A 27,125-nucleotide genomic window follows, 5' to 3' on the forward strand; every position below is an offset into this window, starting at 1 on the left:
TAAAGAGAGAAAGTTTAGAACAAATCAGTTTGCTAAGTTGTTCTAAAATATACTTTAATATGCATTTGCCATTTTATTTTCTAATATTTCCAGTTTACTCCTCCCTTAACCCTTATACCCCCATTTGTACCCAGCATTATTATTCCTATAGTACAGATGGAGAGAAAGATTCAGAGAAGTTAAGCAACTTGCCCATGGTAAGAAGGAAAACCTTGAGTGTGAATCCATATAGTTACAAGATCCAGAGAAGTTAAGCAACTTGTTCATGGTAAGAAGGAAAACCTTGAATTTGAATCCAGATAGTTCTATCTCTAGAACCTATCTACTCTTTTAACATCACTGTACTACCTCTAAAGTCCAGAAAATCAATCTGAACTCACATACTGCTTGCAGGAGTATAAATCAGAACCACAACTTGGGAGATCAAATTTTCACATTAAGGCTGAACATGCACAAAATCTATCTAGGTGGAAACCCAGCATGTCTATTTAGATAGAAACTGTGACATACATTCCTTGCCCTCACTCCTAAATTGTCCATTATTCTGAGTGTGCTGGATCTTTCCCAGCAACATACAAGCATGCAGTAAAACCTTCTATAGGGTTGTTTACAGCTGTCTCCAATTCCTCTCTTTCCATTCTCTGCTGAAAGTTCTCCAATCAGGCTTTTATTTCTATTTATTGAAACAGCTCTTTGTGAAGGTCAAATGACCTCCACATCGTCAAATGCAAAAGTAAATTCTCAGTTCTCATCTAACCTGACCCATCACCAGATATGACTTTAATTAATTACTCTCATTTAATTTTTTCATTTGGCATTCAGGATCTCTCTCTTGTTCCTGATTCTTAACCTATTTTACTAAAAATAACTTTTCAGCCTCTTTTGCTACTTTCTCCTCAGCTTTGTGACCCTAAAGGTCTCAGTGCCCATAGCTATCTCACAATTCAACAACAGACACTTCTTTTAGAAGTCAAATTACTTTAGATAGCAGATTTATTTTTTAATTCTAGGATTCAAAATTCCATAACAATGTCTAACGCAGATTCCTTCCAAAACGTTAACATGGACAAACCTCTCATAAAATATCAGTAATGCCAATGCCACAAAGGCAGAATACAGAAACAGACAGATCATTACCCTAATCCAGTATGATATTCCAAGCAGAAAACATACGGTAAAGGCACTAGCCTTGATTCAAAAAACTTATTAGTTTTATTATTAAATGCATATGACATTGAATAAGAAAAGCATTAATAATTCTTATAGATGCAAAATTACATGATCCCGTGATTTATTTACTGAGTACATACATCTCAGATGCAGTAATAGTTGCTGTGAGGGATGTAAATAATTGCAAATACTTTAGGTACTTATATTCTTATTTTAGATTTGAATGGAAGGTCACCTAAATATTCCTATACCTTTATTAGGCACAATGAAAATTTCCTGAAAAAGCAAATTAAGTATGTACCTTTCAGTGCGGTAGTCTTTTCTTTTTCATCTGGACCTCCCTGCTGGATTTGTGCCATGTTTATCCAAATAGGCAACAAAATTAAAGAGCTCAAGGAAATAGACATCAATCTTCAGAAGACAGTCTAGAATGAATGAAAGCAATAAATTAAGTTCTACTCAAAACCTATCTATTCCATGAGAACTTCCTTGATCCTCCCAGTCAGGATTAATCTCTCTATGCTAATTTCCCACTTTGTTTATGCCTATACCATAGTACTTAATATTGTTTGCTTCGCATTATACTTATTTATGAATTTATCTGAGTCAGCTAATGGCATACAAGCCACAGGAACAGAGATACCAAGTTTTTGTCATCTTTCATGTCCACCAAACACAATACCTTATACATTACAGTTACCTAATGTTTGCTGAATTTAGCTAAACTTACCATTTAGTTTTAGTTACCTATCATCTAATGTTTTTAAAAAATATCTTTGGGTAGTTCCAAAAACCTAAAATTTCTTTTAAAATAAATTGTAAGCATGGGCCATTTACAAGGTCAGAATGTCTTCCTTCTGGAACAAGCAGATAGGAGGAGGCAAATACATAAATATATAAAGTATCTACAAATTTCCTATAGTGTAATTAAAAATACAACTTTCAGGGAAAAATTAGCCCTTTTTAAATGAAACGATGTCATCAGTGTCTGGAAGCCATCCTCTCTAAATGGCACTCCAGTAAACAACCATACTATAAAATCAGGATTTATTAAAATCGAATTCTCCTCTACTTTGGCCAAGGGGAAGGCATTAAAACTAAAAAGAGATGGCTTTTCCCAGGGTCCCCATGAACAGTAAAGCAAATTATTTTTCCTAAAGTTTAAAAGGAAAAAAAGTGTATCTCCTACAATGTGAAAATTTAAACTAAATTTAATCCATTAATCCAAAACTGTTAATGAAATTATATAAAAACTACATTCATGACAATATAACAAGATTGAATATTCCTCTGAGGAATCCAATTTGACTTGCTATCCATAAGGTAAATTCCAGTTTCCATTCAGTGGTACATTTTATAATCATCTTTAAAAACAGATCTATTTCCATAATCAGCAGAATGTAACAGAAAATACTTTTTAAAAAACTAATACTGAAAATAAATAATTTAAAACTATGAATGTTCCAAATGGCCACAACCAATGCTGCCCTTGTGTCAAGTCTAACTGTAGGTGATGTGCTATAAGAGAAAGGGCACTCTGGCTCCACTAAGAACTAACGATGAGCCCTTGACAAATTATTTAACTTCTCTGGGCCTCATTTTCCACATTTGTAAAATAGAAATGATAATCATGTTTCCCTCATAGTGTTACAGTGAGGCTAAATGTAAAACATTTCATATAGTGTCTGATCCATAATTATGTGCACAACATCCCATGTTAGCTTATTTTTTTTAATTGCTGTAAACAAATCACGGCTTCATCACTCAATAACATCTCCGTGGCCAGTCATATCCAAATTCTTCAGTTTCTTCATCTATAAAATGTCGCTCCAACATTAAATAGTACAGAAGGTATATATAGCCAACCATTCCTATAACTAGCCATCTTACCGTTACTCAGTGGTGTGAGATATTCTAAAAGGAATACCTAGAATGTAGCTACTTTTCACTGGGAAAGCCCTTTCACTTAGCATAAGTGGCTCTTATTTTTCTTCTGTGTATAGGTAACTCAAAACTCTATAAATTCTACATGAATAAAATGTGTCTATATCCCTTCAAGAAATATATCCTAGTATATAAGGTAGGCAATGTACAAGACTCTGGGGGTACTATGGTGAGTAAAACAAATATGGTCACTGCTCTCCTACGGCTTACTTTGTAGCTGCCAAATCAAACTTTCAAGCAGCCACAAAGAAAACACATCAGACCTAGACTGATAATTACAATAATGTTAAAACAAATATTTGCAAGGGCTGTATATTTCCATTCAGGAATTAGTCGAGTCCCACATGACAGTGCACAAATTTCACCAGCAACTTTGTATTACACATCATCTTGTAGCAGAAATTAAAGAGAAATGTTCTTAATGAGGAATTCCACACAGCACCCTTTGCTAAATATTCCACAACTAAGTTAACTACCTACAGGAGACTTCCCTTCGCTAACTCAGTATTTCTTCCAAATATAAACTATTAGATTATTTTTCATTGGCCCCAAATTGTCTGATTCCTGAACAGAACAATATATATAATTATGTCATTGTGACTGGTTTAACAAAGGTGAAATTATAGATATGTATTCAGTGCTAGGGTCATTATCAAAATTCATATTTTAATGAATCACTTTCAAGATTCTGAAGATTAAATAAAAATTAATAATCACATTTTATATGAGACAACCTAAAAACTCACAAAGCAATTTGCTGGAGTAATAACATATAAGTTAAAAAACTATTGGCCGGGCGCGGTAGCTCACGCCTGTAATCCCAGCACTTTCGGAGGCCAAGGCAAGCAGATCATGAGGTCAGGAGATGGAGACCAACCTGGCTAACATGGTGAAACCCCGTTTCTACTAAAAATACAAAAATTAGCCGGGTGTGGTGGCACACGCCTGTAGTCCCACCTACTCGGGAGGCTGGGGCAGGAGAATCCCTTGAACCTGGGAGGCAGAGGTTGCAGTGAGCCAAGATCGCACCACTGCACTCCAGCCTGGTTGACAAAATGAGACTCCATCTCAAAAAAAAAAAAAATTAATTGCTACATGTGACTCTAAACTTTACAGTAGCAGTTGCAAAGCAGGTAAGCATGAAGCAAAAGCAATTTGTCTGTTGCTCTCTTAACACAGTGTTAGATTTTTACCCTCCTGAGTTATTTTTCCTGGCTGTGGCACAGCTGATGAAGCTCAATCAAGAACATTATAAATTCTCAATTTAGTTTTCCTAATAAAAATTCAGAGTTATAACCTGCATGATCACAGATAAACACTACTGAAAATGCAGCCAGCAAGCTGTTTGGCACATTTGATATATATTAATATGTGCACTCGACGTACTTTATTTGGCATTATCTGATGGAGGTTAGGTTATAGAGAATAAAGCAGCGGAAGGGTTTTACTGATGTGAATTGGGACACAGTTGACATGTTGTATACTTCATGATAACCATTGCTGTTTAAATATGGTTTCCTAGAAATGGTTACAGTACAAACTAGATTCAAAACATCTCAGTTTGCCATTTTATTCTGTGAACTACACAAAGCAATTATCATATCTTTTTCCTTTCTATGATTCCAACAGAGAATCTACTATGTATAAAGCTATAAATAACTTGTCATGTGTAATCTTTATCCAGTCAGCATTTGAAAATATGAAACAGTAGAATATTTCTTGTTTGCCCTGTTGGCTCAAAATGTGGCGTATGCACTTATAAAATGTACAGAAAGATACACAAAAGCCTTATTTTTTTCTACATTTGTTTGTTTTTAGTCAGGTATTAAATACGAGCTAGACATACGTGATTTTGCAACAGAAGCCCTTTTCACCTCACATTCTGAATGCATTGATGAAAGTACAAAATATATCACAGAACACGTAAAATTGGGTTAATTTTCTGAGGTTCCCAGGACTGGTTTGGTTCCAGTCTGGCCCTAAAGATTCTATGCTCACTAAGTGAGACTCTAGAAATCAAGCTCAAAATAGCCTACTTGCAACTGAAATTACAGTAAATAGAATTGGCACAACGGATTTATAAGGAACCAAAAGACCCACCCAAATTACAGTTAAAATATTCATCAGTTGATCATCAGCAAAGGCTAGTTCATAGTAATGCTGAACAGCATTATTCTGAGGCTACAGTGAGAAAAACGGTATGTGGGCACTGGGAAAGAAGCTGAAGAATGAAGACATCAGGCTGAGCAGACACAAGACAAAGCCCAGGGTAATATGGGCCCCTGGTGTGTAGCAAATGGTAGCTTTTATAACAAATGCAAAATTGTGTTTGGGTCAAAGTTTTGGAGCCAAACCTCTTTGCTCCTGAGACTAGGAATACCCGGTTCCAATCCAAGTATATCTAAAATAATTCCTTAGTTTCCCAAGCAACATGATATAGTAGATTTGGAATGAGAAATCTAGGTTTTTAATTTCAGTTCCACCACCTAGTAGCTAAGTGACCTTGAGAAAGTTACAACTTCTCTAACCTAAGTAATGGGAAGAATCATGAAAATAAGAGCAGTTACCTTTGCAGAACTATTATGAAGATTACATGAAAAAATGTATATGAAAGCATTTTACAAACTATAAATCCCTTTAAAAATATTAGTAATCCACATAAAATCTGAAATACCTAGATTCCAATTAATTTGTGCTCAAACCCCCAGAATACCAAAATCAATCAATTCACAGAAATAAAAACCTTTTCATATGCATCACTTGGATGCACTCTATGCACAAATAATAAAGTCTCACAATAAATATCTGTTAACTTGGGTTTCCAAGACTATATTGAAAATAATTATAATGGAACTTAATTTTTTGACATAAATTATACTTACATTCATTTCATTATATTTACATTCCTTTACATTCCTTTCAAATCTTATTAAAATGCATGCTTGAACAAAGATCACATATGTGGATTCCACCTTCATTTGCCCAAGGAAGAACACTCTTCCAACTATTTCATAAATGTATACATTGGTCACAAGATGACCAGTTCCATTCTTATCCATTATCTTATTAGGTCATTGCCACAACTGTCAGGGGTAGGCAGAGTTGACATACCTGCATTTTATGGAGATAAGGCATTGTGGGCTTTGAAAAGCTAAGTGAGCCTGGTTAAGGCATCTCAGATGTTAAGGGGTAGCTGAGATTCTAACTCAGGTCTTCTGACTCCTAATTATGAATGAGTTTCTTCTATTCTACCATGTTGATACAGTCAAACAACACAACTTCACTAGAAAAATAATTTCAGTTTCTTCATTCTGCAGAAAATTCACACCTACTCTTATGTACTAATTTCTGTTATTAGGAAGTATTACATTTGGAGTTTGGGCAAATTGGACATAGATATCTACAGACTAAAGTCGTCAACCAAAACTATCTTAGTATATTTAGTTTGCTATTCAGAATTAAGACTGATAAAAATTACTTATCATCATCTCTCCCAATACTTTGGCAAAACAAGCATCTGAAAAAAGGGCCAAAAGTTAAGAGATATCAAATAAAAGTATTTTAAAAGAAATAGTGTTGCACTACTATGTATTTTTAATAGGTCCCCAAATTGGTAATCATATGTTTAGGTATTGCATTGTTTTTTGGCTAGCAAAAAGAAACTCAACAAGACGGAATATAAAATCTTAGAATATCTGTGACAATGTTAAAACTTAAGAAATTAAACAAAAACTAAGATGATTCTCTATTCTGAATCAAATTTCAAAAGAAAAAAATTTAAATAGTCCTTTATGAGGTTTTCATAATACGTAGCAGATATGGGAAAACTATGGCCAAAGATAAAATAATTCTCAAAATGAATATACCATACTCAAAATTTTAGAAAAACAGAGTATGTCAAACAAACAAACATAAAAAATTACTATTATATGAGGCAATTATGAGCATCATATAAACTACTTAAGAGACTCTAATTCTATAGTAAAAATAAATAATAAAACATAAACAATATTATAAATGTACATAACTCCAGGCCAAATTATCTTCAGAAGATTTCAAAACAGCCTATACCATGAAATAGCAGTAATAACTTATTTGCAAAATCAGTATCAAATTTTCAATTTTCTCATCCCATAGACATTCTCCCAGAATCTCTGTTAAACTTAGTGAACTCGAGGTTCAACATAGATTTTAAAATATGCATGTGAACCATCCAGATGCCCCCTTCAAGGAGAATGTGCTGCTCAGCTAGAGAGTGCAGTTAGCAAACAGACTCCATCTGTTTATCACTTCAGAGCTGGCCTCAGGTGCAAAGTGCTGCTTCATCCTAGGTCATACCTTTCCACTGCTGACCCTCATTCAGTGATTAAGTCAAGTGGTAATATGAAGGCCCAGCCATTTCAGCCTGATGCAGGAAAACCCTGATAGGCAATATTTGCTCCAGAGCTTGCTGCCAGGTTGGATGAGGTTTTGCCAGGTCTCCATGTAAATTCAACTTTTCCCTTTGACCAATCCTGTTCTCCTCCTTCCTTTCGCAAGTGCTGATCTCTAAAAATATTTTATACCCAAAATTCTGTCTCAGCATCTGCTTCCAAAAAATCTAAGCTATAATAATGTCCTTTTCTAATGGTTTTCTGAATATTAAGGAAAAAAATTGCGATGTTAAGAGACCAAATGTATCCAGAATATATAAAGAACTCTTGCAACTCAATAACAAAAAAAAATTTTAAAGTGGGTAGATTACATAAGTACACATTTCTTCAAATATACAAATGGCCAAAAAGCACATAAAAAGATGCTCAATATCATTAGTCATTATAAAAATGCAAATCAAAACCACAGGAGATACCTAATGCACAATAACTAGCATGGCTATAATCAAAAAGGAATATAAATCAAGGTTTGTGACAATGAGAAGAAACTGGATACCTGATATATTGCTAGTGTGACAACAATTGCTAGTGTGATGCAGTCACTTTAGAAAACAGTTGAGCAGTTCCTCAAAATATCACACATGGAGTGTGTGTGATATTCTACTTCTGGGTATACACCCAAGAGAAATGAAAATACATGTCCCCACCAAAACTTATGCACAAATGTTCACAGAAGCATTATTCATAATTGTCAACAAGTTGTAACAACCTGACTGTCAACTGATGAATGGATAAACAAAATATGGTATATCCATACAATAGGATATTATTCTTTAATAGAAAGGAATGAAGTACTGATACTTGCTATGACATAAATGAAAATATTATATGCTAATTACAATTACAAAATGAGGCCAATTACATGAGGCCAATTACAAAATGAAGCCAATTACAAAAAAAAAAACACATATTGTATGATTCCATTTATATGAAATGTCCAGAACAGGTAAATCCATAGAAATAGAAAGTTGATTAATAGTTTTCAGGAGTTGGGGGAAGAGAAATATGGGGTGTGACTGTTAATAGGTATGTAGTTTCTTTTTGAGATGATGATTCCAATGGTTCAAAGACATACACTTGCATTGGGGTAGTGTCTCTATGTATTAAATGGTTCTCTCTCCAACTCTTTTCTACAGCTCTAATGCCAAAGGTCAAGGCAGTCTCAAAAAAAAAAAAAAAAAAAAATCTTGACTGTCTCACTAACCACTCACCTTTCCCTTTACCTTCTATAAAACAGAAGCAAGAGTAGACTTCAGGCAGACTCATTTAAAGAACTTCTCTCTTGTAATGTCCCAATCACCCCTCTCTCCAGAGCCAGGCTAGCAATTGTCTAGGCGTACTCTAGCTAGATATTAAGAACAAACATATTATTTTCTAGGTATAAAAGAGGAGCATTATATAAAGATTTTGTAAATCACAGTGTGCTGGTCTAGCTTGTTCTAGTTCTCTGCGTTGGCAGTTCTCTGTCAATGGTAATTTGCCTCCCTTGCCCATCAGTATCCCTGGCATACAAATTCCAATGAAAACCTGGTAGAAGCACTAATTCACTTTGGTCATGATTCAGTTAATCCCCTAAGCACATACCACCTAAAAGCATCCCAATCCCACCCAATTTCTAACAAGAATTGAAATTTGGTAATAACTTTATTGTTATTATTTTGATCATTATCATAACTGATCCCAAACATTGTACCAAATTACTTCGAAGTTAGAAATGTACCATTTGCTACAGAAAAGAAAAATGAAGACAAACTTGAGCATATAATCAAGCAGCTGATTAAGCCTAGTAAGCCATATGAATGACACCAACAATAAAGTTTAATGGCACATTTAAGTTTTGTGCAGATCATAATTGTACTGCAAACAAGGCATTTAGGTACCACTCAAATCCAGTATCTACTGACAGTGCACTCCTTACTATTTATTCAAGGGGAAAATTTCAGTGAAGTCTGATTTTACCTAAATGTGTTAACAAGTGGGAATGTAATTTAAGTGCCTTCAGAATAGTTTTTTTTTTTTGGCTTCTAGAATTTCCCAATTCTTTACGGAGTAATAATACTTTATAGCATTTCATGTTTGTATATTTAAATAATCCTCACATGCTGAGACCAACAGGGGGATAAACTCAGAGAAATTTTGAGGCTTCATATTGCTGTGATACTACAAATATCTGATCTTAAAAAAAGAGAATTAGAAATTTGAAACTTCAAGTCACATTTTTAAACTACCATATAAGTTACAGTGGTTATTTACTTTATCCAGAAAACAAAACACATAATACATATCTTACCTAAATTAACAAAGGACTTGAAGCAGGAAAATTCTTCTGTTCCAAAACCAATCAAAGAGCTCCAAATCCTCCTGCTTTCTACAAAATATTTTTTTTCCCACAAAAGACAACCATCGCTTAGCCATACTGCTAGTTACAGGAAATAAACTCTGTGACACTGAAGTTGCCAACACAAGGACACTTTGCTCAATGTTAGCCATTTATGTTATTAGACCTATGCTTAAATACAGTATGCCAAATGGCTGTCATTACTATTTTCTACATAAGCACAAAATGATAAAGTCCCTTCCTATGATCATAAGAGTCAAGAATTTTACAAGTAGACTTCTCCTTTCAACATTACAGCCAAGTCCCCCAAGGAATTCTCCTGTGTAGTAAACCCTAGGGAGCACAATACAAAACATTAGAATATCTATAAATTCCACTCACGAATATAAAGAAAGAAAACCATAATAACTTCAATATCTGCAGAAAAGCATTTGATAAAATTCAAAACCTATTTTTGGAAAAAAAGTCATAGAAAACTAGGAATCAAAGGAAAAATCTGTAAGCTGACAAAAAGGTTAAAAAAAACAAGCAAACAAAAATAACCACTTACAATAAAATTACTCTTAATGATAAAATATTTGTAAAAGTCTCTTCAAAATTAAGAACCAGAAAAGAATGCCCATCATTATCACTTTACTGTTACCACTTCTGGTCAAAGTTTGTTTGACATTCTATCCAATGCAGTAGGACACTGAAAATAAATAAAAACAGTAACAATTTTTAAAAGGAAATCAAAGTTATTATTATTTTCAAATGATATAACTATCTAAAACAACAAAAAGAATCAAAAAACAAGGTCCTCTAAAATAAAAAAAAAACAAGAATCTCTGTATCATTAGGAATAAAAAGAGAATTCAACAAGATGGCTTGCTGTAAGATTTAAATTTTTTAAAAAAATTATATTTACAAATACTAGCAACAATCAGTTATAAAGCACAGTTTTTTAATACATCATTAATAATAGCAAAAATTGGCCAGGCGCAGTGGCTCACGCCTGTAATCCCAGCACTTTGGGAAGCCAAGGCAGGTGGATCCACCTGAGGTCAGGAGTTTAAGACCATCCTGGTTAATATGGTGAAACCCCATCTCTACTGAGTATACAAAAATTAGCCGGGCATGGTGGCAGGCACCTGTAATCCCAGCTACTTGGCAAGCTGATGCAGGAGAATCACTTGAACCCGAGAGGCAGAGGTTGCAGTGAGCACAGATTGCACCACTGTGCTCCAATCTGGGCAACAGGACCAAAACTTCATCTCAAAGAAAAAAAAAAAAAGAAAAGAAAATAGCAAAAATTAAAAACTTACATGACTAAAATAAACCTAACAAAAGATGTTATACCTATATGCAGAAAATGATAAAATGCTACTGAAATACATTAAAGAAGACTGAAATACAAAAAATATACTGTAACTATGAACAGAAAGACTCACTAGTGTGACAATATCAATTTTCCTCTACTTTATATGTAGATCCAAGGGAATTCTACTCAAACCCTAAAATGTTTTTCACAGAACTTGAAAAACTAATTCAAAAAGTTACATGGAAAGAGAACCGTCAAGAACTGATAAGACACTCCTAACGAATATGATAGGAAGAATTGCCTTGCCAGGTTTCACAGTAATTAAGAAAGCATGCCATTAATACTAGAATAAACAAATTGACAAATAGAACAGGATGGAACTCCGAAACAGAGCCACATAACAGATCCATATGACACAGATGACACCATCATATCACTGGGGAAAACAGGGATTTTTTTAACAATTGGAAAAACTTGTTAACTGCACAATTAAAAAAAAAAACAAAAAGAAAAAGACATAAATTAGATACCTATCTCACTCCATACATGATCAATTTCAAATGGTTTAAGGGTATAAATGTTAACTCAAACTTTAAACCTCTTAGGGAAAAGAGTAACAGGAGACTTACTTTGACTACAGGAGACTACTACTTTGATGTTGGGGCAAGGAATACAACCATAATGAGATATTTACACTCATTAGAAAAAATTAAGAAGTCCGACAATACCAAAAGTTAAAAAGAATGCAGAATAATACAGATTCTTATTACCGTTTCTGGTCAAAAGATAAATTAAACTACTCTGGAAAAAACTAGAGATATCCAAGTTATCCAGCAATCTCACACCTTGGTCCACTACCTGATCTTATACATGTACATCAGGGGGCAGACATAAAAATGTTCACAAAATGTTTCCATCATCAAAGCAGTCAGTTTATTCATTATCTGTAACTACATAACAAATTACCTCAAAACACAGTGTCACAAAACAACAATAAGTATTTGTAAAATCCCAGTTTCTGTAGATCAGAAATTTGGGAGCAGCTCAGCTGGGAAGTTCTCAATCAAGTTCATGAGATTGCAGTCAGAATATTGGCAAGTTCTGCAATCATCTGAAGGTTTGACTGGGGACAGAGGATTCACTTCCAAGATGGCTCACTCACATAAATAAATGATTGGTACTGATTGTTGTTACAGGCCTCCCATACTCAAACAGATCTGTGCAGAAGCCCATGTGGGAGGGCTTTCTCAAGAAAGACAGATCCAGTAAAGCAAGGGGAAAGCTGAAGAAGTCTCACCATCATTTCCTTGACATCCTACTGGCAGAAGGCAGCCCTACTCAATGTGGGAGAAGTTTATACAAAGGCATGAATATCAAGAAGCAAAGATCACTGGAGACCATCTTAGAATTTGGCTACAACAAATGGAAAAAAACTGTTCTCCAATTATAGGAGAGCAAATATACTGTAGTACACTAACAGGGCAAAGATGAGTATTACACAGTAGTAAACATGAATGAAGCACAACTACACTCAAAAACATAAATGAATTTTCCAAAAATACTAGCGAGGAAACCAAATCTTAGAACACTACATACAGAACAATATCATTTATACTGAGCTAAACTGAAACAAATTATTAGTATCACAAATTGTGATAAAACCATAAGAAAAAATCAAGAGAAAAAATAAATGCAAAATTCAATAGTTATTACCACTGGGAAAGAACAGAAGGCATGAGATGGGAAGAAGCACATAAGTCAATGCAAGTTATTGATAGTGTTTTGAATCTTAGATTCGGTGGTAAATTTATAGGTTTTAATTATATTATACTATATAACTTACATAAGCATTACAGATATGGAGGCCACTTTTATATCAGTATATTACATACATACAATCAACAATAACCTTGGTTGCACACAATCTTTTTTATCAACAATATATTCTCTAAATAAGTGACAAAAATATTAACAAAAGAAATACAGTCACACAACACATAACAACATTTTGGTTAATGACAGAATGCATATTAAGACAGTGGTCCCATAGGATTATAATGAAGCTGAAAAATTCCTACCACCTAGTGACATCATAGCTGGCATAACATCATGATACAACACATTACTCATGTGTTTGTGGTGATGCTGGTATAAACAAACATACTGCACTGCCAGTCATATCAAAGTTTAGCATATACAAATACATATAGTACATAAATACTTGATAAAGATAATAAACGACTACGTGACTATGTGTTTTGTTTTTGTGTTTTTGACATGGAGTTTTGCTCCTGATGCCCAGGCTGGAGTGCAATGGCACGATCTCAGCTCACTGCAACCTCCGCCTCCTGGATTCAAGCGATTCTCCTGCCTCAGACTCCCGAGTAGCTGGGATTACAGGCGCCTGCCACCACGCCTGGCTAATTTTTGTATTTTTAGTAGAGACGGGATTTCACCACGGTGGCCAGGCTGGTCTCGAACTCCTGACCTCAGGTGATCCACAAGCTTCAGCCTCCCAAAGTGCTGGGATTACAGGAGTGAGCCACTGACCCCTGCTGGTGACTATGTTTTTACTACACAATACTTTTTATGTAAAGTCTACTACTTCTACTTATTTAAAAAATAAAAAAGTTAACTGTAAAACAGCCTCAGGCAGGTCCTTCACAAGGTATTCCAGAAGAAGGCATTGTTATCATAGGAAATAGCAGCTCCATATGTGTTGCTGGCCTGAAGATCTTCCAGCGGGACAAGGTGTAAAGGTAGAAGACAGTGTTATTGATGATCCTGACCCTGTGTAGGCCTGGGTTAATGTGTATGTTTGTGTCTTCATTTTTGGCAAAAATGTTTTAAAAATAAACTTTGAAAATAGAAAAAAGCTTATAGAATAAGGATATAAAGAAAGAAAATACTTTTGTACAGCTGAACAATATGTGTTTTAAGCTAAGTATTATTACAAAAAAGTCAAAAAGTTGATGTGGCATGGTGACACGCTTTGTAATCCCACCTACTCGGGGGGCTAAGGCAGGAGGATGGCTTGAGCCCAAGAGTTTGAATCTGCAGTGAGCTATGATCACCCACTGCACTCCACCTGGGCAGCAGAATAAAATCCCATCTCTTAAAAATAATTTAATTTTAAAATTTATAAAAGTAAAAAAGTTACAGTAAGCTAGTTTATTATTGAATAAAACTAGTTGTATATATTTCGTGTAGCCTAAGTGTACTGTAAAGTAAAAAAGTTACAGTAAGCTAGTTTATTACTGAATAAAACTAGTTGTATATATTTTGTGTAGCCTAAGTGTACAGTGTTTGTAAAGTCTACAGTAGTATACAGTAATGTCCTAGGCCTTCACATTCACTCACCACTCACTTACTCACTCACTCAGAGCAACTTCCAGGCCTGCAAGCTCCATTCATGGTAAGTGGTCTATAAAGGTGCTCCTTTTTTAAAAATATTTCATACTATATTTTTACTGTACCTTTTCTATGTTTATATATGTTTAAATAAACAAACTCCATTGTGTTACCATTGCCTATGGTATTCAGCATAGTAACATGTCATATAGGTTTGGAGCCTTGGAGCAATATATACCATATGTAGCCCAGGTGTGTAATAGACTATAACATCTAGGTGTGTGTAAGTACACTCTATGCTGTTCGCACAACAATGAAATCACCTAACAACACATTTCTCAGAAAATATCCCCAACATTAAGTGACTCATGACTATACTACAATTTTAGTGGCATTGCCTTTTATAATTTGTTCTTTGGGACATATTTCTTAGGGATAATGCTGACAGTCCCGTTCCATCTATTTAGTGAGAAAGTTGGAGGTTCTGCTGATGAGTAAAACTGATAGAAGCAGTTATTCTAAAAAAGGATAAACAGGTACTGAGTAAACCTCAGAGCAGCTATATATCAATAACATATTGTTACTAAAACCCAATTGATTCCTTGCCTGTTTTGAAACGGAACTGGTATTTTGAATAAAAATTTATTACCTCAGAAACTTTTACATCCGCTATTACAAAAGACAAACTATAAATATTGTTTAAAACTTGACTTAAAAAATAATAATGCCCTACATCTTATAATAAAGTATTTTAAAATGCAACTATTGGGCCAGGCACAGTGGCTCACACCTATAACCCCAGCACCTTGGGAGGCCAAGGCGGGAGGATTGCTTGAGGCCAGGAGTTCAAGACCAGCCCTGGCAACATAGCAAGACAGTATCTCTACAAAAAATTTAAAAATTAGCCAGATGCATTGGCATGTGCTTGTAGTCCCAGCTACTTGGGAGGGTGAGGCAGCAAATATCAGGAGTTTGACGTTACACTGAGCCATGATCATGCCACTGTGCTCCAGCCTGGGCAACGGAGCAAGACCCTGTCTCGAAAAAGTAATAAAATGTAAAATAAAATAAAATACAACTAAGCCCTTTTGAAAATCTCAAGTGTCATTTAAGCATTTTTCTTTGGCATATTTCCACTACTAAGTATAATAAGTAAAATCAGCCTTTGAAGATGTATAAGAAATTAAATTTTTTAAAATGCTGGGCTAAGGGGCAGTTATAAGCACCTTGCAAACGAAAAATGAAGGCTGAGAATTCAATTCAGAATAATCTGTCCCTTTGGTTGCTAAAGGATGGGTTCATTCAATTATAAAAGAAAGTTTCCCACAGATGGTTATCTCTCAGTCTTTCAACATGATGTAAAAATGGACTTCAATTCCAAGAAAAAATAATGATTTTCCTTGTTTTTCCAAAATAAGGTGAAAAAGGAAAATGCTGTAACAGCAGCCACTGGAGGGAGGACTTGATGTTAGAATAAGAATAAAACAAGCATAAAACATTTATTTGGTGCTTTGTCTGAACATAACATTTTGTTAAACTCATTTTTATTTGTTTAAGTGACAAATGCTGAAAATACTGCTTTTTCTGCATGAGAGTTAAACTTCCTTTCACTGAAAAACAGATGTTGTTTCAAGTGTCCTTTATTGGTACACAAATCAGCAGTGAGAAAATTATAAAGCTGCCTGGACTGACAAAGAACTAGCACTATCGCTTAGTCTAAGAATATGTTTAAAGGCCTATGCTTAACTTTAAATGTCTTTATTTTTGTTCCTTTGAAATATTATCCACTCAGTTTGCTAGAAGACCGCAGGTACTATTTTGTCTTTAAATAAATACCTGAAATCTGGATATCGACAAATTTGGACAGCTTTTTAAAAACCTGTGGCATTGCTCTCGATGTGGTTAAGGGGTTTTGTTTTTACTAAAAATACTCATACATTTTAATAACTATTGGTTTAAAACCATTTATACACACACACACACACACACACACACACACTCCAGAGGGATCCCAGAGTAAGCTGTAAGCCTCCAGTGCTTACCTTTTGCAGATAACTAAGTATACAAACATATTCTAATAAAGTAAGTTTAAATGAAGATTCCAAACACAAAATCACAGAACTGAAAGGGAATAGAAAGGAGCTCTTTCACAATTCTGGTCTCTATTGTAATAGTGGTTATATACTATACAATAGATGCCAGGCTTCTGGAAAGTTCTGAAATAATTCCAAACATGGCAAAATCCATTCTTTCCCTTTCAAAATGACTATTTACACAATCATTATTTTGGAGCTGACTTCTTAAACTCAAGAATCCTACTATGATTTAATCAATGAACCAACAAAACTTTCAGTCAGTTCTGAATAAGAGCAATCCAGAGGAAAAAGCAAGAACTAAAACATAAAGAAAAACTCTGGAATAAATATTCATCTAACAAGATATTCAACTGAATAAGGAAAGCAATCTCAGAAAATGAATTCTTAAAAATGAATCAGTATTGATTCTTCCTATCCATGAGCATGGAATGTTTTTCCATTTGTTTGTGTCCTCTCTTATTTCCTTGAGCACTGGTTTGTAGTTCTCCTTGAAGAGGTCCTTCACATCCCTTGTAAGTTGTATTCCTAGGTATTTTATTCTCTTTGTAGCAATTGTGAATGGGAGTTCACCATGATTTGGCTCTCTGTCTATTATTGGTATATAAGAATGCTTGTGATTTTTGCACATTGATTTTGTATCCTGAGACTTTGTTGAACTTGCTTATCAGCTTAAGGAGATTTGGGGATGAGATGATGGGGTTTTCTAAATATATAATCATATCATCTGCAAACAGATACAATTTGACTTCCTCTCTTGCTATTTGAATACGCTTTATTTATTTTTCTTGCCTGATTGCCCTGGCTACAATTTCCAACACTATGTTGACTAGGAGTGGTGAGAGAGGGCATCCTTGTCTTGTGCCAGTTTTCAAAGGGAATGTTTCCAGCTTTTGCCCATTCAGTATGATATTGGCTGTGGGTCTGTCATAAATAACTCTTATTATTTTGAGATATGTTCCATCAATACCTAGTTTATTGAGAGTTTTTAGCATGAAGCAGTGTTTAATTTTATCGAAGGCCTTTTCTGCATCTATTGAGATAACATGTGGTTTTTGTTATTGGTTCTGTGTATGTGATGGATTACATTTATTGATTTGTGTATGTTGAACCAGCCTTGCGTCCCATGTCATCACTAAAATTATCATCACTAAATTGCCTAGTAATTTTCCAATTCAGTAACAATTTATTTTCCATGTAAAGAAGGCACTTCCTTTGGATTTATCAAAATAGGAATGCTTTAATGTCTTTGAATTTAAAAAAGAAATAGTGAGAAATTAGCTTATGTAATTCAGTTCATTATTAAGGGTTGACCTGATTGAAGTCTTTCGTCATTTCAAGAGAGAAAGAGAAAGGAAGTGGGCGTGCAAGACAGAAACTTTATATTGTAATTAAAATAGTTAAAAACACAAACACATATGCTTGTTTTGATAAAAGTAATTATACATGTTTCTTGTTGAGGAAATATATCCAGAATAAATAAGGTTGTTTTAAATAGTTTGTTTTCAATTATGAAACTGAAATGTCTAAGTTCTTAGCAGTTATTGCAGTATTCCTAATACAAATAAAACTTCACCATTACAATCACTCACTGTTTCACAATAATGAGTTGTTACCTATAAATAATATTCTAGTCACAACCACCTATCAAATACTTAGCACAAACTGATTTAACATATTGGCCACCTTGAAGAAAGTAGTTAAAGACCATGAAAGAACAGGATACAGATCATTAATGCTTCAAGGCCAGAGAGAAGAGGCTCAAATGGCCTCCAGTGAAATCAACTTTGTTCATAGGCAGTGAAGCCCTGTAAGTCATAGCTTATACTGAATGAAGAGTGGAAACTGAAGCAAACTGGAAAACATATGGCTCATCTCAAGGGAGTTCCAACTTGCCACACTGTTCCCATACAGAATGGAGCCACAGTGTGACTGGAACTTCGTATTTTTCAGGAGAAATCAAAAGCCCAATTTTTACTTAAATTAGATGGAAACTAATTTTTAAAAATCTAAGATTGTGGAGGCTCACTTAGTTTGGGGGTCTCCAATTTGTAAACTCTACTCTATGTAACATTATAGAGAGTATAATTGACTGATATTCTCCTATACAGCTTAGCAACATCTAGGTCAAAAACAGATATACCATTAATAAAAATATGACTCCAATGATCCAAGAAAATAGTAAACCTTCAGAAAGTAGACTCAGGTCAAAAATACTTTCCAAAACCAAGCTTTCATGATTATCTCCACTTTGCAACAGTTGAACTATGACTTTCTTATACTGGCATAAGTACTAACACCTCTCCAAAGGACTTGGCATTAGAAAAATAATAGGCGGGGTGCAGTGGCTCACACCTGTAATCCCAGCATTTTGGGAGGGTGAAGCAGGAGGATCGTTTGACCACCCTGGCCAACAAAGCAAAACCTTGTCTTTCCAAAAAAAAAAAAAAAAATACAAAAAATTAGCCAGGTGTGGTGGCACATGCCTGTGGTCCCAACTACTCAGGAGTCTGAGGTAGCAGGATTGCTTGAGCCTGGGAGGTCAAGGCTACGGTGAGCTATGATAAAACTTCTAAATATGATATTTCCCTCTGCTCTTAGGTCTTTACCATCTATGTATATATCCTTGTGCTTGAGATTTCTACATTTAAAAATCATGATGTATCTTCCTGTGCCACAGCAAAGTTTGGATAGCATGGTTCCTGATATATCATGACTATCTAGGACTAACTCTAATGTCACTACTTGTAATTATGTTCCTTGCCAACACATAACTCCAAGTCTTATTCTTGTGTCTTTCATTTTTCTCTGTTATACATTTTCTCGAAATATTATCTGTAAATTTCCACAATGTTATTCCATTTCAATTCTGTAAGTAAAAAACTTAATTAAATGCTTATAATTCAAATATTATACTTAGTTCCTCAAATATGGATTCTGTCCTAGATTTTTCTATTTTCAACTAAAAAGATGTCTACCAAAATGCTTTCACCATGTCTAGAAAACAGTAGGAATATATATACACACATAATTATGGATGAATATATATCTAATAGTTTAAGTTCTATTAGATGCTCCTTTGCTTTTTATACCTAATTGAAACATCCTTTAACTCTACAGCCCTACAAATACCTCAATGTAGCAGGTTATGGGTAAATTCATTGTTTAAAATGTTCTAAAGGACACAGCTCTTTAAATCTGTGATAAATCTTCTTAGAAGGTAAATATTTTCAATTGAACTCTTTTCTAAATATAGGGGGAAAAGCTGTATTGCATCTTCTTAAAACATGAACACAGGTATATTATTTTTCTATAACCTTTCATTTCATCTTTCCTTCTACTTTTATATACCTGTGTTGTTTGCTCAGTCATTTAAGATATATAATCTAAAAGTCTTCATTGAGGTCTTTCTGATACATTTCTTCAAGTTTTTTAAAAATTTCAGATGACTCAACTTTAAAAGTAATATATAGGAAACCGTGCTCTACTAGATCACAAATAATCTAACTGCTGGTTAACAACAACAAAAAAGACTAGCTATCAATTAGTACATTAATCTGCTTGAGCGGCCATACAAAATACCACACACAGGGTGGGTTAAACAACAGAAATTTGTTTTCTTACAGTCTGGAGGCTAGAAGTTCCAGAAAAAGATATAAAAGGACCAGTTTCTGGTGAAGGCTCTCTTTCTGCCTTTCAGAAGACTGCATTCTTACTGGAGAAAGGGAGAGCTCTCTGGTGTCTCTTCTTATAAGGACAGTAATCCTAATGGATCAGGGTCCCACCCTTATGACCTCATTTAACCTTAATGACTTCCTTACTCCAAATACAGTTACACTGTAGGTTATGGCTTCAACATACAAATTTTGGGGAAATTCAATTCAGTCAATATCATTCTGCCACTGGCCTCCTCAAAATTCATGTCCTTATCACATGCAAAATGCATTCATTCCATCCCAACAGCCCCAAAATTCTCAACTGATTCCACCATCAACTCTAATGCCTAATGTCCAAAGTTTCATCTAAATATCATCTAAATTAGGTATGGGTAAGAACGAGGTATGATTCACCCTAAGGCAAAATTCCTCTCCAGCTGTAAACCTGTGAAACCTGACAAGTTATGTATTTCCAAAATACAACGGTGGGACAGGCAAACAATAGACATTCCCATTCCAAAAGGGAGACATTAGAAAGACATTAGAAAGAAGGAAGAAAAGGGTGATGCCCCAAACCAGTGCCAAACTTAGGAAGGCAAATTCTACTCCATCATTAAGGTTCGAGAATAACCTCCTTTGGTTTGACACTCTGTTCTCCAGGCCCTCTCTATTTTCCAGTTCCAAAGCCACATTTACATTTTTAGGTATTTTTTAGAGCAACATCCCAATTCATGGTATCACAATTTGTATTAGTCTACTCAGGCTGCCATAACAAAACTGCACAGACTGGGTTGCTTAAACAAGAGAAATTTATTTTCTCACAGCTCTTGAGGCTAGAAGTCCTACATCAAGGTCCAGCAGGGTTGGCTGGTTTCTGATAAGGGCTCTTTTCCTGGTTTGCAGATTTTTGCTTTCTCACCATGTCCTTACATGGTAAAGAGAAAGTGACCAGGAGAATGGCCTCTCTGGTGTCTCTTCTTATGAAGACACTAATCCTATGGGACCAAGGTCGCATCCTATGACCTCATTTAAACTTAATTACTTGCTTATTCCAAATGCAATCATATTGGGGTTAGGGTTTCAATATACAAATTGGAGGGGCATAATTCAGTCAATAGCAATTAGAAAGGAAAGTATCAGGGGACTGTATTATGTTTAGGGACATTCGTATTATAATAGTCTTGGTATTTTCCCCAATATCCTCTCATCTTAGAAGATGCATTACTTCAACAACGTGGTATGTTTATCCCTGCTTTCAAATAGAAAGGCCAATTTTGTCCCAAATTAGAGAAAGAAAGAAGCAGAGAAAGATGATGCAAAGGGTTTTTTGCACCTACAGAGACAGACAGAACAGTCCACAAAAGAAACTACCCCACTTCTCACACAATTGTAAGTTCAGAGTATTCCCAAAACCATTCTCAGTTTCAATAATTTGCTGGAAAGACTCACAGAACTCACTGAAAGCTATTATATTCACAGTTACAGTTTATTACAGGGAAAGGATATAGATTAACAGGAGCAAAGAAAAGGCGCACATAAGACAGAGACTAGGAGGGTACCAAACATGGAACTGCCATTGTCCTCTCCCCATGACGTCATGATCATGTCATTCTCCTGCTTTCTGTTTAACGATACGCACAGAGTATTGCCAACTAGGAAGGCTCACAGAAGACAGAGTGTTCACAGTTTTCCTTGGGGCTCTGTTACTTAGGCATGAATGACTAATTGACTGCCCACATGGTTGAGGTCAGCCTCCAGGTTAACTGATATCACTTAACCAAAAGCCCCACCCTAAGTCACATAGTTAGTATTTCTGGCATGGGCAGCCCCCACCCAAAGACTGTAATAGACACAGCCAGCCCTGATCCTCAATCATACCATTAGTGTGGCCCAAGGCATTATCATCCGTAAAAGTGAGGGCAAAGGCCAGACTTCTGTTTGGGCAAGATTATGTTTTTACTAAATCGGAGATAAGAGTAACCATTTAATAGTTCCTACTGCTTACAGAGGCAAGTCCAAGCTCCTCAGCAAACTATACAAGCCTTCTCTACCCACATCTTATGCACGCACACATAGCCATGACATGGCTCCTATGTCCTTCTTCAACTCCATCTCTCACTACAATCAAATTTTTTCTTCTAGTAATTGCAAATTCCTTTTAGTTTTTACAAACATTAGACTGCTAACAGCTATTTCTTCTATCTAGAATGTCTTTCTGCTTTATTTTAAATGATCCATCCTTAAGTTCTCAACTTAGGGATAATTTTCTCCAACCCCAGGAAAAGCTTTACGACACTCCCATAGTATCCTATACATACTTCCATCTATCATAATACAAAACATTATACCAAAGTCTTACCTTCATAGTAGACACCCAACCAGAAGGTAATATCCTCAAATATGAAGTCTAGATTGCCTTATCACTAGGTATACATCTATTACTGATTCGAATAACTGAAAATCTGTTTTTTTCCCTTATCTAGACCTTAGGCTTTTCCCTGCTCATTTATCTCTCCCGCTCTCCATCTCTTCTGAGACCAGAGTCTTATTCCCGTTCAGCCAATCCCTACTGAAAGAAACCCTTTCTTTTCTATCCCAACATCCTCAACCGGCCTGATCCGACCTTTCTTCCCATCAATTCTCAGATATGACCATTTAATCAAAGTATTCCAATTACATCAGAGTGTATTAAACCAAATGGATCAAGATTATTAACAAAATTCCAAACTACTTAATTCCAGAGTCATTTCCATAGTACAGGCAAAAATGATGATATCAAGAAGAATGGGTAATTCAAATCAAGAGAGCATCTAATCTAACCACCAATCTTTTCACATTTTTTACTTGCCTCATCTTAGGTTATACTCTTCGTCACAATTGTAGCTTGCTCCACATTTTATATAAGCACGTAAAACTAAGCTACGCTTTGTAGAGGAAAGGGGTATCACTGGTATGCCTTCATTAACTTGGATATTTACTCTGAATTGTTCTTTTTTAATACAAATAGTGTGTCTCCTGAGCTACAAGTATCTTTTCTACTCTTTTCTTATACTTGATTACATATGATGGCAATATGATTGGCGGGGAACAGGAATACTAGCTATATCCCAAGTAGTTAGTAGTTACACTGGTGGTTATAATCATCCCTATAAAGAGCCATTAAAGGGCCTTACAAGGGCCCAAATCCACAGTCTTAGTCTTGTTAGCACCTCTTTAACTTCTAAGCAAAGCAAAGCTTGGTACATTATCAATCTAGACCATGATTAAATAAATATACAGAGAAAGAAGAGCCATGATGGCCAGCTAAAAGGAGGGAGGAAGAGCTTCTCCCATCGAGAGAACAGACCATCAAGATCATCAGTAAATTTCAAGCAAATCTTTGGAAGGAAGGCATTGAGAGTGAACAGAGAAAGGACACAGACCCTGGGCTGAAGGAGGAGGAAGCTGGGAACTCAACACAGGGTTGCCGAGCACCAGGATTCATTTCTGGCCTTGAGTGGCTCCTGGAGAAGGAGTGAGTTAAACAGGCATGGAATGGCCTATGCTCACCATGGACCTCCAGAATCCTAGCTACAGGAGACTCAATGACACCCATGCACACTTGAGCTGGCAGGGAGAGCTGCTTGGAGAAGTGGCAGAGACAGGACTCCAGCCTGTGCAGAGCCCAGAGGCTTTGGTGTGGAAATGGCTACTTTGGAGCACAGCCAGGGACAGCTATCCCCCAAAGCTCATCATGCTCCTCTATGTGGCTTTAGCATATATTGACTGTCAGGCCTGGACAGAACAGGGCTAACTTGCCTGGGGGACAGAGCCAGTCTTATCTGAGCATCCCCACCCCATCTGCCAGCCTCTACCAGTCACTGCCTAGCCACATAAGCTTGCAGCATAGTCTCAGATACCCAACAAGGGCACTTCCCAATGGCCACCGCCACAGCTCATCAGCCAGCAGATGTCACCTAACCATCAGAGAACTTCTGCAGATGGGCTCTGATATGGTTTGGCTATGTCCCCACCCAAATCTCATCTTGAATTCCCATGTGTTGTGGAAGGGACCTGGTGGGAGGTAATTGAATCATGGGAGCATGTCTTTCCCATGCTGTTCTCATGACAGTGAATAAGTCTCACAAGATCTGATGGTTTTAAAAATGGGAGTTTCCCCACACAATCTCTCTCTTTGCCTGCTGCCATCCATGTAAGACATGACTTGCTTCTCCTTGCCTTCCACCATTATTGTGAGGCCTCCCCAGCCATATGTAACTGTAAGACCATTAAACCTCTTTCTTTAGTAAATTGCCCAGTCTCAGGTATGTCTTTATCAGCAGCATGAAAACAGATTAATGCAGGCCCCCATCAGCACACAACCGCCCACAGCCTCCCCCCACTGCTTTGCCAGAATGCATATGCCCACAACCTCCCTCCACTGCTTTGACATAAAGCCCTCCCCCGCCACCGCCCCGCCCCACTGCTGGTACACACACACATGAACACAGATCCCTCTGCCACTGGCCTAATGAAGGGCTTTTGTCAGCACCCTCCATGAGTGTTGCTACCAGTGAACTGGGAACACCTCAACTCCTCCAGCACAGCAGGTGCTTAACCTCAAGGGGCCAGAGAACAAAGCTGTGAGCCTGAACACAACCCTTCAGGGTTAGAGCATGCAGCCCAGGAGTGCTGAGCTGAACCTTGGTCCCCTGAAATCATCCAGAAACGAAGACAGCTGACTGAAACCAACTTAAAGAACAGTCAAACCCTCAAAGGCATCAAGGAGTATAAAAGCAAAAAGGCCCATCCAAAGGACAGCCACAACAAAGATTAAAGGAACATCAGGTCACAAAGATGAAGAACCAGTGGAAGGACCATGGCAACTCAAAAAGTCAGAGTGTCTCTTGGACCACAGCGCAATAAAAACGTAAGTCAACACAATGAAAATCGCTCAAAACCATACAAATACATAAAATTAAACAACATGCTCCCAAATGACTTTTGGGTAAATAATCAAATTAAGGCAGAAATCAAGAAGTTCCTTGAAAATAATGAGAAGATAGAACATACCAGAATCACTGGGACATGGCTAAAGCAATGTTAAAATGGAAAATCAAAGCATTAAATGTCCACATCAAAAAACTAGAAACATCCCAAATTAACAACCTAACTTCACAACTGAAAGAATGAGAGAAACAAGAGCAAATCAACCGCAAAGCTAGAAGACACGCAATAACAAAAATTAGAACTGAACTGAAGGAAATCAAAACACAAAAAACCATTCAAAAGGTCAACAAATTAAGGAGTCGATTTTTTGAAAAAAATAATAAAATAGGCCACTAGCTAGGCTAATTAAGAAGAAAAAAGAGAAGATCCAAATAAACACAATTAGCAGTTACTAAGGGAATGTTACTACTGACCCCACAGAAACAAAAACAACCATCAGAAACTACTATGAACACCTCTACGCAAACAAACTAGAAAACCTAGGTGTGATGGATATATTCCTGGACACATGCACCCTCCCAAGACGCAGCCAAAAAGACACAGATTCCCTGAACAGACCATTAACGAGCTCCAAAATTGAATCACTAATAAATAGCCTACCAACCAAAAAAAGCCCAGGACCTGATGGAGACACAGCCAAATTCTACCAGATGTACAAAAAAGACCTGGTACCATTCCTACAGAAACTATTCCAAAAAATTGAGGAGGAAGGACTTCTCCCCAACTCATTCTATGGGGCCAGCACCACCTTGATCTAAAATCTGACAGAGAAACAGCAAAAAAAGAAAACTTCAGGCCAATATCTTTGATGAACATTGATGCAAAAATCCTCAACAAAATACGTGCAAATCAAATCCAATAGCACATCAAAAAGCTAATCCACCACGATAAAGGAGGCTTCATCCCCAGGATGCAAGGCTGGTTCAACATATGAAAATCAATGAATGTGATTCATCACATAACCAGAACTAAAGACAAAAGCCATATGATTATCTGAATAGGCTTTTGATAAAATTCATCATCCCATCATGTTAAAAATTCTCAATAAACTAGGTATTGAAGGAACATACCTCAAAATAAGAGATATCTATGAGAAACCCACAGCCAACATTATATGAAATGGGCAAAAGCTGGAAGCATTCCCCTGAAAACCGGCACAAGACAAGGATGCCCTCTCTCACCACATCTATTCAACATAGTATTGGAAGTCCTAGCCAGAGCAATCAGGCAAGAGGAAGAAATAAAGGGCATCCAAATAGGAAGAGAGGAAATCAAATCACCTATTTGCAGATGACATGATTCTATATCTAGAAAACCCCATAGTCTGAGCCCAAAAGCTCCTTCAGCTGATAAACAACTTCAGCAAAGTTGCAGGATACAAAATCAATGTACAAAAATCACTAGCATTCCTACAGACTGACAACAACCAAACTGAGAGCCAAATCAGAATGGCCATCCCATTCAAAACTGCCACACACACACAAATACCTAGGAATACAGTTAATCAGGGAGGTGAAAGAACTCTACAATGAGAGTTACAAGACACTGCTGAAAGAAATCAGAGATGACACGCAAATAAATGGAAAAACATCCCATGCTGGTGGAAAGGAAGAATCAACATCATTAAAATGGCTATACTGCCCAAAGCAATTTATAGATTCAATGCTATTCCTATCAAACTACCAAAGGCATTCTTCACAGAACTAGAAAAAATTATTTAAAAATTTTTATGGAACCAAAAAAGAGCTCAAATAGCCAACACAATATTAAGCAAAAAGAACAAAGCTGGAGGTATCATGTTACCTGACTTCAAACCATACTACAAGGCTACAGGGACCAAAACAGCATAGT

General features: G+C 36.1%; 1 protein-coding gene across 13 annotated transcripts in view; it reads right to left on the reverse strand.

The window, feature by feature from the left end:
- The window catches only part of ARB2A (ARB2 cotranscriptional regulator A), a 500,239-nt gene that overhangs the window by 462,018 nt on the left and 11,096 nt on the right, over positions 1 to 27,125 (reverse strand). For 9 of the 13 annotated variants that reach the window (XM_063665003.1, XM_063665008.1, XM_063665011.1 and 6 more), the window contains one exon: positions 1,472 to 1,595. The exons of 2 other annotated variants lie outside the window; for them this stretch is intronic. In XM_063665003.1, coding sequence (XP_063521073.1) covers positions 1,472 to 1,577 — 106 coding nt within the window. In that variant the 5' untranslated portion in view covers positions 1,578 to 1,595. Of the gene's footprint in view, positions 1 to 1,471; positions 1,598 to 27,125 lie in introns of those variants that run through there. 2 more of the 13 variants (XM_054489431.2, XM_063665010.1) reach the window with 2 other exon arrangements.

The sequence above is a fragment of the Pongo pygmaeus genome, chromosome 4 (genome assembly GCF_028885625.2).
Source record: "Pongo pygmaeus isolate AG05252 chromosome 4, NHGRI_mPonPyg2-v2.0_pri, whole genome shotgun sequence".
NCBI classification, from domain to species: Eukaryota; Metazoa; Chordata; class Mammalia; order Primates; family Hominidae; genus Pongo; species Pongo pygmaeus.